The following is a 19836-nucleotide window of genomic DNA, read 5'->3' as shown; positions in this document are numbered from 1 at the left end:
GTATCCTGACTTGCAGAAGGCATGGGGGGAAGAGAGACTGTGGATGTAGGTGAAGAGAAAAAGGATGTAGTAAGATATCACAGTGGAAAAAGGGGCATAGGATGATACGTAGTCTACAGTATTCCTTTAGTAGGGGTGGTGTCTACCATATCTCAGCTTATATTGGAGCAATGTCTCACTTCTTATTACTTTGTAATGTGTACTTTTTTATAAAGACGTAGGTGAATTTTAACAAGTAGATGGTGCAAACATCCTTATAGTAAGTTATTTTAAGTGTTAAATAGAATATGAGACAGCCCATGGCATCACACAATAAGGCAGCAAGTAATATACTGGTTATCCAGGTAGTTCAGCCAGTTGGAAAAGTAATGTGTGTTTGGAAAATTATTTCTGAATTTAATCTGTTTATTTACTGGGTTATTGTCCATAGCTTATTTGTTATGATGAGCAGCTTCTGGTACTTCATCCCCTGTAGTCTGATGGTACATACATAAGAAGAGAATGGGCATCAGGCAATTTAAATGTGAGTTTCAGCCAGTGTGTGCTTGGTCTTTAATGTTATTTATGCTCTGCGAAAGAATTTGGTGCCCATTGGCTGAATATTTTGTGCACTGGTTATCTAAGTTTTTAATTGTAACACTATATTAAAAATAGAATCTACACTGTCTTTGGTAGACTTCTCCTTAAAGATATTCCATACTTAAAAATATTCACTGTGTCCTGAGGTAGTATAAAAATCTAAATTCTGATTAAAAATAAAATCTTAAATACTAGCTTATTAAATTTCATTAAAAAGTTTCTTAATATTTGCAAGTGTTCTTTCAGCACTTTTGCAGACACGTTGAAGTTTTAGATGGCACATCGTGCTTTTTATCTCTTTTCTAAAGTGAGATGTTTGAAATAAAAATAATGCAGCAAAATATATTAAATAAAGGGCAAAGAATGAAGCTATAAAGACTGGCATGTTGTTTTCATGTAAGTAAATGTTCTGCTTATTCTGACGTATCATAGAATCACAGGATGGTTTGGGTAGGAAAGGACCTTAAGATCATCTAGTTCCAGGCCCCCTGCCATGGGCAAGGACACCTCACACTAGACCAGTTTGCTTATAGAATCATAGAATGATTACTGTAGTATAATGCAGTAACCTGTAAAACTTAGTATTTTGGAGACATATATTTTTATATACATATTTTAAATTATCTGTGTGTAAATTTGCCTTATGTTTAAAATACATAATTATTATTGAAATTTGTAGAGCAACACACTCCCACATTTGTTCTTTTCTTCCTCTCTAAACACTTCAGAGTCTCAATCTGAACAATGTAATTGTCCCACACTCTGTCTTTTCCTTGTCTCAGTGCATCATGAATGTTTTATCATCTCTGTTGAGCCCAAATGCTCAGCAGACATGAGCTCATTTGAACTAATCTAATGCAGGAGTGAATTGTTATACCTGAAGGGCTGTCTTATGGGATACTTTGAAGATAGCTTTTGTTATTACAGTAAGAACATTCAGCTTTTTTGTTGCAGTGCCAGTCATTTGCATAAGCTCTTTCATTTAATTTTCAGTATGTTAAAAGTAATGCTTTAAGGCTGGAAAGTCAAAAATTAGATATTCCTAAAACCTAACCATTTGTTGTAATTCCCAATAAATTACCAATAACAAATTCAGTCTGTGTTGCTTGGATTTATGACCCAAGAATGGCCATGGCCAGTAAAGGTAAAGATGAATGAGTTTTCTGAGCAGCACCTTAGCTAAACATTTTTCTTTTCTCAGCATAACATCTAATATTAACTAATAATGAGGCTGAATTAGAGTTTCTCTATTAAGAGGTACTTGCTTTCTGTCAGGGCATGCCAGTGATCCACTCCTAGTTCCTACTGCTACAGAAGACCAGTGCAAAGTGTGGGCTTGTACGATTCACTCAGTATAACTATGGCTTCTGTAAGTGTTGCTATTGATGAAAACCTTGGATTATTTATCTACAGTTGCTGATCTGTCCTAGGTGATGACTTTACCTTTATATTTACATCTCTTGACTATTCCTTCCTAAAATGGGCAAGTTGTGTAAAGGCTCCAACCCTAACTATTCTATGATTCTATTATTTATATAGTGCTTATTAAATATCAAGGACAAAAAGCTCAGTAATAAATTCTGATAAGTGAGCAGAGATCCTGTTGTCTCATAGTTTCCTTGAGTTATCTATATGCCCTTTTAGTGGTAATGAGGACACATGGTCAAAGTTACAGAATCATAGAGTAGCTAGGGTTGGAAAGGACCTTAAAATCGTCTAGTTCCAGCCCCCCTGCCGTGGGCAGGGACACCTCACACTAAACCATGTCACCCAAAGCTCTGTCCAACCTGGCCTTGAACACTGCCAGGGATGGAGCATTCACAACCTCCCTGGCAAACCCATTCCAGTGCCTCACCACCCTTACAGTAAAGAACTTCCTTCTTATATCCAATCTAAACTTCTCCTGTTTAAATTTTAACCCGTTACCCCTTGTCCTGTTACTACAGTCCCTAATGAAGAGTCCCTCTTCAGCATCCCTTTAAGCCCCCCTTCAGATACTGGAAGGCTGCTATGAGGTCTCCACACAGCCTTCTCTTCTCCATGTTGAACAGCCCCAACTTTCTCATCCTGTCTTCATACGGGAGGTGCTCCAGTCCCCTGAGCATCCTTGTGGCCTCCTCTGTACTTGTTCTAACAGTTCCATGTCCTTTTTATGTTGAGGACACCAGAACTGCACACAGTTCTCCAGGTGAAGTCTCAGAAGAACAGAGTAGAGGGGCAGGATCACCTCCCTTGACCTGCTGGTCACGCTTCTTTTGATGCAGCCCAGAATACGGTTGGCTTTCTGGGCTTTGAGTGCACACTGAAGCTGGCTCATGTTCATTTTCTCATCGACCAACACCCCCAAGTCCTTCTCCACAGGGCTGCTCTGAATCTTTTCTCTGCCCAACCTGTAGCTGTGCCTGGGATTGCTCCGACCCAGGTGTAGGACCTTGCACTTGTCATGGTTGAACTTCATAAGGTTGGCATCAGCCCACCTCACAAGTGTGTCGAGGTCCCTCTGGATGGCATTCCTTCCCTCCAGCGTATCAACTGAACCACACAGCTTGGTGTCATCGGCAAACTTGCTGAGGGTGCACTCAATCCCACTGTCCATGTCAGTGACAAAGATGTTGAACAAGACTGGTCCCAACACGGATCCCTGAGGGACACCACTCGTTAGTGGTTTCCAGCCGGACATCGAGCCATTGACCACAACTCTTTGGGTGCGGCCATCCAGCCAGTTCTTTATCCACTGAGTGGTCCACCTATCAAATTGATGTCTCTCCAATTTAGAGACAAGGATGTCATGTGGGACAGTGTCGAACGCTTTGCACAAGTCCAGGTAGATGATGTCACCTGCCCTTGTCCATCGGTTCCATAGCCCCATCATGGAAGGCCACCAAATTGATCGGGCAGGATTTCCCCGTAGTAAAGCCATGCTGGCTGTCACCGAGCACCTTGTTGCTTTTCATGTGCCCTAGCATGCCTTCCAGGAGAATCTGCTCCAAGATTTTGCAGGCGCAGAGGTGAGACTGACTGGTCTGTAGTTCCATGGATCATCCATTTTCCCTTTCTTGAAAATGGGGTTATGTTATGTTTCTGAACTGTGACCAACCTCAAATTAAAAGTTAGATTAACACAGACTAGCAATCAATCCACTTATGAATGCATCCTGTAAACTGTTAGTATGATAAAATGTTGTCCAAACTAGATGCAAAGTTTATGTGATTCTGTAGGTTGTGTTTGCAATTGTTTTGTCACTACAGCTATGAAATTGTGGAGTAACTGAATGATGACATGATTGTTTGGTTTTGGATGATGTTATGCTTTGTTTGGGTTTTTTTTTTTGTTTGACTTTTCATTTGTGTTGGAGTTTTTTTTTTTTTTTTGCTGTTGCTTTGTGCCATAGTCATAGCATACTTCATGGCCTCTGATTTTAAGGGTTAAAACCTCTCAAGATGCTTTAAACTTGCCTGGCATTGCTTAAGATAGTAAAGTATTGTCTGTGCAACAGGCTGTGGTCCTTCTGTTTTTATATGGATACTGTGTTAACATGTTTACTAATGGATCTCTCAAATTAAGCTGCCTCCTAAAAAGTAGCTGTTTTCTTTCTGGGTTTTGCACCAAAATATTTTCTAAACTGCATGCTACAATTTGTTAATATTTAGCTTTTCCATTTCAGAAGTTGTAATTTGACTATGGCCTAACATGTTGAGATCATGAATGGCTTCAATTACTGTTGAGATTCTATAATGCTCCTAAATATAGGGAAAGCTGAAATAAGTAATTTAAAGAAAACCAAAAAGTAAAGATCAAAACCACTTTCAACCTTAAGGGTTGTACAAGTGTTACAGTAACGATTACTAATAAGTAATCCTTTAAAAGATGTCTTCTGTTCCTCAAGGCCTGCTTTGCACAGTGGCTTCTGCAGCTGAAGTGTCTTAGGGACTTTGATTATGTTGTTTTATGCTTGGATCTGACCCGTTTTAAGTGTCTGCTTGTTTTCAGGTATTCCAGATGAATTTGAAAATTAAGGGTATGCTTTGATTTGGAATGCTGGTTTGGTGACAGTCTATGTCAGGGCGTAGGTAGGATGAGGGTTGACAAAAAAACCTATGTGCTCAGCAGTTCTTAGGAAGTTGTGGGCTATCAAAGTAGTTGACTTCCTTAGCCTGCAGAAAGGTAGTCATCTTGCAAGCTGAAGACTCCTGCCTCTAACTGCCTGGCCCTGCTCTTTTGCCAGACGTTACTCAGCCAGGAAATAGCATCCTGTGGGTGTTCCTTCATCCACCAGTTTTTCAGTTGTTTATGCAATCATGATTGCTCTGGTGGGGTTTTGTGTTGGTTTGGTTTGGTTTTTTTTTTTGTCTTACAAAACGGGATTCTGGGGTTTGCATTCAGGCAGAAGTAGCATTCCTCTAAACTAGTTTCCTAACCATTTGTGTAACTGGTATTACTGTATGAATAGGGCCACATTAACTTATGTCTAAACAATGGAATGTCATTTAATGTGACATTTAACAGTGTAAATGGTGAGCACAGGAGCCAGACATTTAAAATTAAAATTCCCTTTATACTTTTGTTTTTATCTTCATGTTTGTGTAAGTTTTAAAATGTTTGATTTCTTCTTTCCTTTGCTAGTTTTTGGTGGTAGGTTTTTTGGTTGCTTTTTTTTTTTTTTTTACTGCTTTATCTTCTGCTGTATAACGTAGCTTCCAAAAGGCTTTCTAAAGTAGCTTCTGAGGCTCTTGGGTGGTTCTTCATAGGAAAATAAAGAGCCGTAGAAGCAGAAGAAAATCAAAGAGAAGCTGTTTCTAAAGATATACTCTCTGGGTAACCAGACATTCTCTTTTTGTCCTTTCTTTTCATACCTACGTTAGCCAAATTAATCTTTGCTTCTGTTTATACAACAACAGTTGATTTTCTTTCATCACTAGAAATGGGAACTTTTACATTTCAGTTCAGCATTAAGTTTGTAAGAATCTGACAAGGATGAGAAGTGTGAATATATAATATGACAGTTATATGAGGTAATTACTTACTGTTCAGTCTAATGAACCAGTCTAATGGGGTTCAGTCTTTCCAGAGGCTGAGGAAGAGGCAGTGAAAGGACTAAGAGGTCCTTACTTTGGTTTCTGTAAGATGGACTAGTAATTGCTGCTGCATAGTCCGTTTCCTTTGCCAATGCAGTAGGTTATCTCTCTCACCTTGAGAAAGTTTTCAAATTGAAAGTGACTATTTCCATAGAAGTTGAAATTTACTGATACAGAGGAGTAGTCACAATTACAGTGTCAGTCCTGCTTCTGCAGTTAAATATACAAAACAAGTATGCAAAAAATGGGGATTTTGTCAGCAGACACTAGGTATACAGGAGGAAAAGCAGCTCTCAAATTTTTCACATGGCTCTCAGCTCAGATTCATGCCCAACTTTACAAAAGATTATGATTTTCCAGTGAATAGAACCATTAAAAAACCTGGTCAGAAATAAGGTTAGCAACCTGTGTAATTTAAACGAGAAAGGTGATGTGGTGAAATTACTGGCTTAATTGGAGAAGGCTGAGAAAGCTTAAAGTATGTTTTAGCAAGATAAAAAAAATTAAAATCCAAGATGCAAATTAATGAGTTTATGACAGTGTGATTTATTCTATGATAACTTTTTTTATTGCACTTTAAAGGACTCCAGTAATTTTCAAGAATTTGCAGTATTGGATTGCTAGTATCATCCTCTGTTTTTACTGTGTGGGTGTTAGTGAATGCCAGTAATGTGGTCTGCATAACTGCTACCTGTTGCTGTGGGCATTTGATCTTTAATCCTAACTTTTTTTTTATTATTATTATTCTGGCTGCTTTTAAACAGAAAGCAAGTTGGGTTGTCTGTGGGGTGTTAAAATTATTCACTGTGTGATGGATAACTAACATGGTACTGAAAAATTACCTTTTTCTCCTGTATGCTGGCTTGATGATGCTTTGCTGCAAAATGTTTTGAGCCACAGCACACGTTTTCCTTAAGCAGCTACAGCAGCAATAATATCTGAAATACTTATATTCTGACCATTCTTGTCTCAAGTGAAGCTGGAGGTCTGCTGTGCTGGATGTTGTGTATAGCAGTGTTTCTCCAGCCTGAAGGTATGGAAAGGATTAATAATGTGTGTAAAACATGGAAGCAGTTGAATATATGTGGAAAAGCTCAGATTGATACTTGTGTAACTATTTCTGATTATGGGAGATTGTAAGGAGGAAGAAGCGACAAGAATGGACGCAGCTAGGTCATCACTGAGCAACATTGGGAAAATGTCACAGATAAGGTATGAGATTACAGGGAAAATTGAGCTGTTGTCTTTTATTTTTCCTCAAATGAGGAACATTTCCTATGAATAAGAGTCATCCTGGAGATGGACAGTGGAGGCTGGGATCAGTATCAAAGCAGAAAAAAAGATAAGGTAGGAGAAGGCTGAAGTTCTTAAAAACCTTAAAGATTGTTCGTGCTTGGGGAAAAAAGGAAGAAGGGATGGATTGAAGTAATGAATCAAGAAGATAAATTCCTTGCTCGTTTGTCCAGCTGTCTTTGCATATGCATCCTTTGGGGGACTTTAAATCTCTATATGAAAGGGTTGAATGTCACAAGAAACTCTTCACTTTCTATTTCTCCTCTCTGCAAGCAGAAAAAGCAGGGTACTTCCATGTTCCCTGCTAACTTCTGCCAATTGAGTGAACATGTTGAAAAGATTGATTGTGGGCTAGGAAGGCAAGTTTAAGACCTGGAATCATTCTTTTCGTGGAAGTGAACAAATTTCACATTTCGGAGTCAGTGCTTTGCAAAATCACTGAAATACACAAAGCACTTTCTAAGTAATTTTGGTTTGTGCTGGTTTCAAAGGAGACCACACCTCTTTTTTTTTTTTCTCCTCTCCTTTTGTGTTTTTTTTCCCCTTTCCTTTTTTTTTCTTCCTCTTCTTTCCCCCTTTCCTAATTACTTCTGAAGCTTTTCTGTAGTGAGTTGTGCCATTTACTTAAGAGGGGATTGCTTACAAAAATGTAAACAAGTGTGGAGCCTGATCTAGTGGGTGTACTCACTACTTTATGAGTATCCTAATGAAATTCCTGTATTACATTCCTGATATTTTTGCAGATGAAATATAAGTCACATATTTAACCCATCTTGCCTGTTACAGTGTTTGTGTACAAGAAAGGATATGATCAGTTCAGTTCAATTTATAAAGCCTGTATGGGAAGAGATGGGAAGCAAATATTTAAAAGCAGTTATAAACTTTATTTGCTTTGGTCTCTGTTCATCATGCTAGTGTGGTGCAGAGAAACGACATGGTTTTGATGTAACCTTCCAGTAAGCATTAGGTGGCAGTGGTGTGTTGTATTTGGCAGCTGCTTTGTCGTTGGGGGTTTTTAGCTTCTGCAATCTTTAGTGCGGTTTAATAAATGGGGAAAACATGTATTTTATTTCTTATAGCTTTCGTAAAATGCTGATTTATGGTTGCTCTGACCATATGTGACTAAGGGCTGCTGTTTGGACTCCTGAATGCATAGGTGGCATTAGAATAGTGTAGTTTCTGCACAATATTCGCTACTTTTCTGATACGTAGTATCAGTGATGATGTTAACTGCAAATATTCTGGTGAGAAATACGCTGTTAATGGCTAAGTGAGTTTAGTTTTGCAGCCTTTTTCACAAGCTGTTACAATTTCTAAATTTAATAGCACCTATTAGATGAAGTGTGTTCTTATGATTGTGCTTACAATTTTTTTATTTTTTTTCTCTTAGATAAAAGACAAACTTAGATTCAAGAGCATGTTGGTAGGAACATAATTGACCTTTCAGCATAGTGGTGTTATTGTTGTTTCAGACCTTAGACAAGTGTGGTTACCTTTTGGAGGTGTTTTCCCTTCATCTTGTTTCTCACACGTAAAGGATCTCAAGGAGTTTGGAACTGGTATTGCATTGTATTAATTGGGCAGGATGATCAATAGAAGAACAGCAAAAAAGTGTTGACAGAACACATGATCTAATTAGTACCTGATGAACCATGTGGGCTACAGAACCCAGAGTGTAATGTTGCTTCAGGGTGGTTCCTATACAAGACCTTTGTATGCAAAATAGGTCTGTGGAAAAGCTAAAAATGAATATTTTGGCATTGTTCTGGTGAAAGAAGTCCTCATTACTGAGAAATTGCACTTTCTACTTCTATAATTGGGGAAAGCTGGGGATGCCTAATAACTTATAGAAGGAGTATATATAAGAATATCAAGCCTGTGTTTTGTTCAAGTCTTGCTTTTAAAAGTCATGTGGCCTTCTGTTTGCTTAGGTCTTTTTTTATGTAAAAGCTGATCTGCAAGTTATAGAAATAGATGGAATAGTTTATAAAAACTAAAACTGTATATTTTTTTCCTGCTTTTTGGCGTAGAATGAAAGAAGTACTAGGGCAGTAACATTTCCTGGTTGATTTCCTGATGCCTCATGTGACAAAATGGCAAGCAAAATCATTCTACGAGTAGGCAGCAGCACCGCACTGCTTCAAGGATCCACCCTAACTGGCTTTCTATAACATGTTAGCTTGCAATAGTTCTTCAGTTGAAAATTAAGTCTTTTTGGATCGAGGTAGCACTTTGAGTCTAGTGAGGTAATACTGCCAGAATTATGTAGTTACTGGTAATTATTTTTCTTCCATTCATTTTTATAAATGTATTGGTAACTAATTCTGAATTTTATTCATAAATTCTCCCTTCTCCTATGATAGAAATTTAATGTTTGTGTTTTAAACAAATGTTGTTTTCAAAATCAATTCGTTTTTTCCTGCAGTTTAAGCTTCTTTGTTTTATTGCAATAAGCCACTCCCGGTTCTAAAATACTTGTATTGAATAAACCACTTTGGTTTCTGTACAAGACTCAAGTAGGTTTTTCTTTCACCCTAATGCAATAATTTCAGCAGGGGAAGTTGGAAAATGGCTTTGTTCTGTGACCTTTCAGTGAATGCCACAGGGTGGGGGCCAAGTGCATGTTGGTCTCCTTGTTTCTTTACCAGCACCGGTGGCTAAAACATGTGCTTGTCTTAAACTTAGTTATCCTAAAATTCAAATTCCAGTTTAATAAACTGTTTCATACTTCAGTCTGTGTTCTGATTTAAATCCATCACAGAATGGATTCTGCAAGAAAGCAGGAGTCCATACCTAAAGGATAACAGCAAGTCTGTATAGATTCTAATCTATGTATCCTGCCATAACCACAGTAAATGATCATTTGGAGTCAGTGTGCTTGATTGCTCAAATATAGCTGTCATATACACAGTGTAGGTAATACCAAATACGTGTGTTAATTCTATTACATGCTGATAGTGATTTGTGGCTTAAAGTATTTGGTGTGACAATGTATGTAGAATTAGACAAAGTGTTAAGTTTAAATGTAATTCTATAGGTCCTGGAGTTACATGGTTCCTTTTTTGTCTCTGTTCAGCAGGGAAACTGTTCAGCTCTCTATTTTGGTGCTCTTTATCAACTGATTTGGAATTTTCAGTTCATACCTCATAATTAAAGATATTGCTACAAGCCTTATAATGACATAGTGTAGAACTGGAAAGATTAAGTTTTGTGGGAGTGTGGGGTGGTGAGGGGAACCTGCTGTCCTATACTATGTTAAGCTTAGCTATAGTATTTCAGATATGCAAGTTTAATATCTTAGTTCTAAACTTCACTTTATTGAGCCCTGGGACCAATAGAAGCAGAAAGCCTGGTTTTGTGGTAATAAACATGAGGTCTGGGGCATCAACCAGCCCCACTTTAAATAGCCCAAGGACAGAGATTTCAGGAAGGGACCCTTTGTCTAACACCCAGAGTCAGTATGAGCTTTGCAGTGGAGGCAAGGTTTTTTCCACTAGCCATCACTAGGCTCTCATTCACAATCTGCCATAGAAGACTTCCAGATAGGCACTTGTGGATCAAAGTAACAAAACTCTTCTATTTCCAGATGTAATTTTAGAAAGAGGAGGGATGCAGCACTAAGTTTAACTGTCCAAATTTGATTCCAAAGCTATTGCAATTTGAAGACTGAACACTGGCTTTTTGTGGAAAGAAAAAAAGTTAGTACAGAGAACGTCAGCCTACCATGTTATTTTGCTTCTTGAAACTATTTAAAAGGGTCATTGATTTCTTAGATACTTATAGTCATGGCTTAAACATTGTGGCTATATGGCCAAATTAAGGGATCTTGTTTTAAGAATTGCAATTTCTTTGTAATAAAAATGTGTCCATGTGGACTGTAGATATCTAGAGAAATTGATGCAATTATATGACCCAATCCAGCCCTTGTTTAGCAGTTAATTTCTCCAGCTTTCTATGAGCATTTGGTCAGATCTGCACAGATTTGGTTGTTGGTTTAAATCTAGCCAAGACTGGTGGTGTCTTAATTGCTACCACAGAGCAACCATTTGGCCTATGCAAGATGAATGTTGTCAAGGTACCTTCTGCAAGGCGGACATTCATCCACTGGGAATGTATCAAGAAAGTTTTCATTAATTGGTCCCTTTGTTGGCATTTGTGGCAGAGCAGCCAAAAACTTGAGTATGAACAGACACTATGTCACGGGGTGAAATTTATTGGCAAGTCACAGTAAAAACTGGGTTTACTACTTATATTGTAAGCTGGGGCAAAGGACTTCCCTTCTAAAAACAGACTGGCATTAAACTTAGATTTTTTATTTTTTTTTTCCCAAACGCAAGGAAATGTAACAAGGATTCAGACTATAATCAGAAAGTAAATAGGAAATAGCTGGTTAATATTTTTCTCCTTAATGTTGACTGCCTTGCAGTTTCTTTTTAATAAGATGTGAAGTGTTATGATGAGCTCTGTAGTCTACAGACAAATTTACATGGACCTATGAATACTTCTGTCAGATGAGAACACTTGACAGCTTTTGTCCTGACCTTATTAGCTTAACCTGTAGATAACAGCAATTACAGTGGCTAATGTATGATGATAATGTTGTATATAGCTTGAGAAATGTTTTTTAAACATAGTTTTTGTGTTCATGTTAACTCCTGCATTTTTTTGTTTCGTTTGTTATATTGCAAAGGACATACAGGTGATTATACATTTTTTTTGTCTTAGTGCAATGCATTTGTTTGTTGCTAAACTTTGATAAACCAAGCCTGTTTGTGTTAGGATTTCTGTTCTGCTTGCTTGTACCTATCTTATCTTTGTCAGAGTTTTAACTTATAATGTGGAGTTAATAGTTTAGACTTATTAACTAGATAAAGTGTCATATATTAACTCTGAGAGAGAATTTTGATTCTGAAATTTGAATACGTTGCCTCTTCACTGTGGAGCTTTTGATACAAGAATAAATAGATGGAAGCTTTCAAATACTGGTAATGTGATTTCTTCAAAAGTGTGTGCAGTTCCAGTGAGGAGGCAAAGTCTCATTCAGCTGGATTCCCAGCCACGAGTATGGCAACGTTATTTGAAAATAACAGCCTGGGTTTCTCTCTTCCTCCAGCTGCTTCCAGTGTTTCTCCCCTCTCGTTCTGTTCTGAGCAATGGAGTATCCAATTCTGGTGTCCACTTGCTGTCGTTCATAAACTCTATCAGTGGGAATGGACGTCATTGCTGTGTACTGCTGTTATCTCATACTATCTGATGCTTATCCATGGTGACTTCCACTTCTGCAGTGTTAATCCAACCAACCATTTGCATACCAATTTTGTGACATTTACCTCTTCTGATTGTGATTTTAATTTCTGTCGTTCATCACAGTGGTACCTTCAGCTGACATGGAGTAGTGCTGTATTTATAAAGTTTGTGTTGAATTTCTCTTCCCTGACCATTACAGAGTGTCTTTCACCACTGCATTTTTTTTAACATATTCTTTTTACAAATTCCAGGAGCTACAGTAGTTGTAGTGCAGGTCATGAAAACTGGCTTCCTGTTACTTTTGCTGTGACAAAAAGTAAAAAGATTATCCATACTTGGCTGGAAATCTTAGTTCTAGTTGCATTACATGAAACAAATACTGCCAGGCTATAAGACTGTCATAGCTAATACTGTATGTCTAACATGGAGAAAGGGAGAATGCTAAGGATTACCGAGTTAATTGTTGATTTTAGATGTTAGTATTCTATCATTGACTCTTATTTACAGCTTAGATTTAGTCATTAGATGTAGTTTCTACAAAAGCACAAGTACTCAAATGCATGTAAGTAATGTAATCCCTTGTTAAAAAAACACTTGATTTATTCAGGAACTTGGGGCACATCTCTAGCTTCAAATACATCTCGGTCAAATATAGGTACGCATCCCCTATTGAAATAAAGCAGGAATTCAAGAGTTGTCTCAACTTGTCAGTTTAATTTAGCAAGGTGATTCCAGGAGACCATAGATAATTTCAAAGTTAAAAATCTTTAATAAAATTGATAGATTAGAAATTTATTATGCTGTAACTTGGTCGTACAGATGCTTAGTGGTTACTTTACGACTCATGATAGTAAGTCCAGAATAGTCTCACTTTTTATTCAACTGTAATGGTTTCATCATTGTCCTGTGTTGGTCTTTACTTTTGACTTTTCAGAACCTTAATAATGGTTTCCCTTACCAAAAAAACTCAAACCAAACAAACAAACAAAACCCTAAATGGTGTATAATAAGAATAAAAAACCTTGAAAATATTTCCTTGAAAATACTGTCTTGGGAGAGAAGGTCAGGTTTTAATGTAGCCACATCTGCTTCATCCTTTTTATATTTTTATTTGCTGCTTAGGATTCCCCCTACTGTTTGACAGCTTTGCATGAAATGTGGGAAATCAGGAAAGATAAAACTGTGGAAAGTGGAGAGTAGTCCTTACTTTAATCCTGGAGGAAAAAAAAAAGAAAAAAAAATGGGGAAAATAGAGCTGATCTACTTGATTTTCCTCAGTCAGAAAAAATTTGAGTATTTATATCTTAAACATGCTTACTTGAAAGTTGTGTAATTTTAGGGAGAGGGGGAATTCTTTAGTTATCTGTGCAATACATAATAGTAAAGGATAGCACTTCTCATAAATATTTGGAAGAAGTAGTTTTCATAGAAAATAAAGCCATCTGTTTTGATGAATGGAATTGGGAGTGTGGGGAATCTTTTTTTTTTTTTAAATTAATACCCCCTGTACACAAGGCAAAATAACCAAGATGATGTATTAAGTAATAAATGAGAAGGAACAGTACTTTCTGAACATTTTTATATATCAGCCTTTTAAATTTGTGATGTGAAAAAGAAGTTATGAGTAAAAGTTTGACTATATTGAGTGGTTTATTTACCATGTATTCCACAGTTTAGCAAGAGATTGCAAATTTAGTATAAAACTTATCTATGCCTGTGTGCTTCAATCCTTCATTCCCAATAAGTCAAATTGATTCTCATTGGGTGTTGTAAATTCCTGTTGAAAAATAACTTAATGAGCGCCAATAAGAAGTGTACATTAAATTGATTTAACTCAATGCTTTCTGCTTGCTCATTTGAATATGATTAAAGTCAATCAACGCTATTACATTTATTGCATAAAGTTAAGCAGCTTGTACAAGTGTTAGGAGGATAAGGACCTGATAGTGTCTCATCTTGTGATAAGAGTTCTTAAGGTCTGTTAGTATTGTTATTGAGACATAATACGGTTATTGAGACATAATACGGTTATTGAGACATAATACAGTTATTGACCAGAAGGTCTTTACTAATTTTCAGGGATTGAAGTCCAGGTGTTAATTTTGCAGGGTCCAAACTTCATGCAGTATAAAGTAGGTAGAAAAAAAAATACAGCAGTTGAATGTGCTACAGTGTGTTCCAAATTCTTACACAAACCCTGTGGGTGAAAGCCATGTGTGGTACATTGCATAAATAAAATTATGACTGTATAAATCAAATACATGATGGAACTCAAGTAGTTTTCAGGGTCTACACTGTATTTGGTGAACATAACAACATAAATACTGTATTTTTCCCAAGACCAAAAAGGTTTGCTCACTTGCTTGCTCTTTATTCTGTAATAGGTATCAAAGCCAATAGATTAAAATAATGAAATACAATGAATTTGCTTAAACTAAGGTGTTCCATGATACTTACACAACTATGAACTGAACCTGTATCTGTGTTTTAGAGTATATTTGCCGGGTGATAACTACAGTCTGATGCATATTGAAAATAAGACAGCTAATACAGTTGTTTTAGAAAGGCATAATACTGATACTGCAATTGAAAAGGGTGTCAGGTTAAGTTTGCTTTCCTGCAGAAGTAAAAAATTCACCAGGTCTCCAACGGACAATGTTTAAAGTTTTTCATTTGAGCCTTGGACAGTTTTTTAGTGTTCACAGTGACTACAAAGCATCATCTGCTATAAACTGATATAAATTCCAGACAGTCTTTAGCAACGGAAATAAGTTAGAAATTCACTTCTACAAGAGGTAAAAAAAAAAAAAAGGGAAAACTAGACTGGGCAGACATCTCTGACCTTCTTCCTTTTACCCTTCCTCTATCAGGCTCAGGAAAATATCCTTTATTGTTTTTATAAAAGCTTGTTAAGTAATAACATTAGTAAAAATTAGTGCTGTGTTCAAAAATTAGGATGTGTGCTCAGTAAAAAGCTATCTTTATGGAAGTCTTGCTTCTTAAAAACACTATGTTTATGCAGCCAGAAAGATATAGGTAGTTCCTAAGTGCACTAATAGAGCTGAAAGTAGTGCTCAGGTGGCAGGTATGAGTGACACAAAGATAATTTGCACAGGTTTTGAGAAGTGATGTTGCAGGAGACATTGGGTGGCTCTAACATTTTGAGGAAGAACTTACAACTGGATGCACAGAGGAAGAGATGAACAATGGTTCAGTTTGAGTAGAAGGAGATAGGTCGAGTAGAAAACAGGCTTGTCTGTTTTCATTACAGAACTTGCACACAGTTGCAGCGGAGATTAACCCTGAAATAAGGCTGAATGGGAAAAGAGGAGTAGATCAGAAACATGCCTCATATTTCACCTCCCTCAGTACAAATCCAAACCCCTGGCTCTGTTGAGGCAGCTCCTATGAAGGGTATAATGGAGAGGGAGGAGGATCAGAAGCAAGTATACAGTAACCAAAAATAGGGGAAGAAATCAAAAATGAGTGTTGATTAATTTCTAAAGTATTGACAGAGGACATCAGAGTGCTCTCTGAACTTCAGCTATTAGGCTGGTTAATGCTTTGGTAAGGTGTCCTATGGTTGGTGTCTCAGCAGGCTGAGCAGGGCCTAAAAGAGCTGGAACAAGGATACGTTGTTCATTGTTTCAGATGGAGAAAGGTATGAAGAGGATTACAGTGAAAGAGCAGAGATTTGGGACTTTTTCTTAGTATAGATGTAGACTGCTAAAAACTTCAGATGGTAGCAGAAGAACAAGCCCAACAGAGGAAGGAGTAAATTATTTTTAAAAGCAGGGAGACCAAAATGGGCACAGATTTTAATTAGAACCCCAACAATCTGGTTGAGTCACATGAAATTGCCAGTCCTTCAAATATAAAAATTGCATGTCCTGCAAATATTAAATTTCCTAAATTGATAGGAAAGAAGTTAAAAGCCAACTGATAAATCTGGGTAAGAATTAATTTCCTGCGTTACTCAAGAAATTAACACAGTATGCTTCAAGTGTGCTCACTCACAGTGGAACAAAAATAGACATTTGTGTACGGACCTCATGGTTGAGGTTGGAGGTTCATTCATCTATGTATATGGTAAAATACCTGTGGAAAAACTTGAGGTTAAAACTTAATATTTTGCTCTTATGTACATCCTGTTGTTGTTACACATGGGATTTATCCTAGAATCCTACAACAGTTTGAGTTGGAAGGGACCATACATACCCATCAGCAGATGACAGATACATACATCAGAGAGGAAACAGACTCCAGTAGAAATGGCGCTTTTAAATTTTGGATTTTGTAAAGCAGACATGATACTAGTATTCTTTTCTTTCTTTTCAAAAATTAATTATAAACTAAAACAAAGGGATTAAAATCTCCTGTATGTTTTGGTGCCCCAACTGATGTTGATAGAAAGGGAAGATGGTAAAGCTCTGAAATAAGGGGTATCAAGATTTATAACACAATTAACAGGTGATAAGTCTGATTATATTACAAATTTCTCATGTTAAATGATGCTTCCTGTTGATCCATCATTTAGACTGCACAATTTAAAAATATATATAAAAAACCAGCTTATTGGAGATGAATTAAAGCCAGAGGAAGATGGTGGAGCTTTGAGGGTTCCTTTTCGATAGGCATTTGAGCCAAAAAAGTTGGAATCCTCTGTTTAGAATGAATAGTAGAAAAAATGTGATACTATTTCAGTTATTATTGCCATTTAACATTGGATTTCTTGCAGTCATGTCCTTGAATAACCATTTCTTAACTAAAATGACAAAATTTTGTAGCCAGTGATCCATGACTTTAAATATTTGGAAGGGCTATTGATTCACTGAATTGGAAGAAATTAAATATGTTGAGGTATATTTTCAAAGCCAGAATTGCATGTACTATCAGATCTGATAACGTATATTCTCTTTACTACTTAAATAATATTTTTTTGAAAAAATGCTAGGCACATGTGATGCAGCATTTAGTTTGTCTGTGACAGCCTTAACTAAACATGGGTGGTATTGTTTGAATCATCTGTGTGTAATACTCAGCGGCTAGCACTTACAGCACCTCCTCTTGTTCCCGTGTTGTGCTCCTCTGCATGTACCTATTTCTGCTTGTGGTAGTCATTCTCTCTAGGTAAATTGTCCATAAGACCAATGATTCCATCAGCAAATTACCCAGAAAATGCTGTCAGTGTGCATGGTGACATTTGTGCCACTGGTGTTTTGTTGCCATTTCAGTGGTCTAATTAAATTGGCAGTTTTCTCTTGTGCCCAGCATCATTGTCTCCCTTCCTTTGGCACCTTACCTCAGACCTTCTCCTTTTCTCTGTCCTTTTAACTGAATATCAAATGCATTATTGATTGTTCCTCTTCCACCCTCCTCACTTCCGCTCCCCTCAACTTTTTTTATCTTTCTGTTTGTTTCTGTGATGGGCAGTATCATCCAGACAAGCAGAAGGCAGATGTGCCAGCAGGAGAAGTGGAGGAGCGCGTGCAGAGGTTCATCGAAGTCGATCAAGCGTGGAAAATTCTAGGGAACGAAGAGACAAAAAAAGAGTATGACCTGCAGCAGCGTGGTAGGTCCCTGCCAAGGAATGCAGTAGTGGCAGCCGCTCTTTAAAAAACCAGGGTCTGAGAGTGGTAGTTAGATGGTATTTTAAAATGCTGTTTATTGCTGAGCCAAATGTTCTTTCACTCTTGTCCTACTTTCAAATGTGGATCCATTATTTATAGCTTTTGCTACACGTATGTTAGTGAAAACACTGAATTACTTCCAACAAAACATATGGTGGCGTTATTGCTGATAATGTGAACAAACGTGAAATTTATACTAATTACAGACCTTAGCCCTTTTTATTTTATTAAGGCAGCTTCATTAAGTGACCTTAATTTTAAGTCTTATCTTACATTTTATTGCAGTATCTTAGATCCAGGTATTAATCCTTTTATACCTAGTATTTAATATGTGTTTATAAGCACTTGAGAATCATTAAAGACACATTATTTTCAGTTGTGTGTGTTATAGTAGCTTTCATAATTCATCTGTAGTCTAAAACAGTCTTTTAAAGCAGGTTTATAAATAATATTCAGATATAACACATTAACTAGGCAGCTCTGGCATGCATTTCTTTTTATACCTCTCAGAAAATAGCTTCTTAAAACAGTGACAGGCTGTTGTGAGAAAGAAAGGGGGGAAATGTAGGTCAGGTCTGTCACACATGGGCTACCATTACATGAAGTGATAGGCTGTCTTTCTGCTCTGGCCTCAGGATAGGAGTCCCTCAGCCTTCCATTAGAACCTTCAATAAATGTATATCCACCCTACATGTTAATGGGGGGGGAGTCAATAATAGTGTATTGCCTGTGGGGAAAACACTCAGTTGCACTCTGCAGTAACACACTCTGGTCCAGCATTGACGTGTAGCCACCACCACTTCTGAATGTGTCTGATAAAAGCCCACTGTCTCTGCAGCTTGTTATTGAATTCTCTTCCATTGTACATTGGCACACCATCAGACCCTTCTCTCTTGTGCTGATTTTTAACTCCCCTGCTGCTGCGGGTACCGCAACTTTGAGAGACAAAGACTTAGTCATTCTGGCATATATGCATTACTGCTGGATAAAAAGAGCGATACATAATTGTATATACCCAGTATGAATTCTGTGGTTAAATGATCTTGTATTTCACACTTTTGTGTGGGTTTTGGAAGAGAGGGTGGAGGGGCGAGAACAGAATCATTGGATAAATAGTTTAAAAGGATGGGGAAAAAAAACTGGATGTTGCGCTGATTTGCCACATAAACAGAATTAAGGTCAAACATAAACACATTTTCATCTCAAATTTATTTTTTAAATGCCTGAATGTGATGTCAGGAGAGGAATTTCTGCTACCCAATGCTTTCATCCTATTGTACTTCTGGCACTGTCATATCAGTTGTGTCTTCCGTTGTCACAAATTGTACATGCACAAGAAAAAAGAAATATTAGGGGTCACATGAGAAGTCTTCTCTGTATCTATTGATTTTTAACTGAAGCTTAAATAGAGAGTTCCATTTCACTTGGGTCAAGTTAATCCACTGAAGTTGAGAGATACATCAAGATTTAGTAAGTTACTTTGTTTTCCCATGGAATACAAGGACATTACTATAAATTAGTTTTGACAAAACTCATTCCAAAATATTTTAAAGGTTACCTATATTTCCTGAGGTTCTTTTGCATTCAGATGAGGTCTTCAAAAAGCCACTTGAAGATCCTATAAAAAAAGACTTAGCAAATTAAGAAAACAAATTGTGTATTTATTTACGTGGGCATTTGGTAATGGAATAGATGTATTTTAATATAGAGGGTGCCATTCACAGGGGACCAGGTGTTTCAGACTAAGCCACATGTAACACGCATGTGTAGTATTGTTGCATTCTTTGCAGCGTGTTTCCTGGCAGCAAAATGATGGTGAAATAAATTCTTTGAATGCATGTCAAGCTGCTCCTGAAGTCATGATTCTAGACTGAGTCATAGACACTGCTGTAAAAGCTTACAGAAACAAAGGAACAGAGACAGCAGCTAAGGGGAATAGTGATGAGGGAGATAATACAGTGAGCTTAGTAAGACTGTGAGGCCCAGGAAGCAGGATCTGAAGGATGCCAGCA

General features: G+C 37.3%; 1 protein-coding gene across 1 annotated transcript in view; it reads left to right on the top strand.

Moving 5' to 3' along the window:
* Positions 1–19836, top strand: part of DNAJC24 (DnaJ heat shock protein family (Hsp40) member C24) — a 41365-nt gene that overhangs the window by 7842 nt on the left and 13687 nt on the right. Inside the window, exon 3 of the mRNA XM_005150585.3 lies at positions 17628–17766. Within this exon, the coding sequence (XP_005150642.1) occupies positions 17628–17766 (139 nt within the window). The remainder of the gene's footprint in view (positions 1–17627; positions 17767–19836) is intronic.

This window comes from Melopsittacus undulatus, chromosome 8, assembly GCF_012275295.1.
Source record: "Melopsittacus undulatus isolate bMelUnd1 chromosome 8, bMelUnd1.mat.Z, whole genome shotgun sequence".
NCBI classification, from domain to species: domain Eukaryota; kingdom Metazoa; phylum Chordata; class Aves; order Psittaciformes; family Psittaculidae; genus Melopsittacus; species Melopsittacus undulatus.
This window is presented reverse-complemented; position numbering and strand designations above follow the sequence as displayed.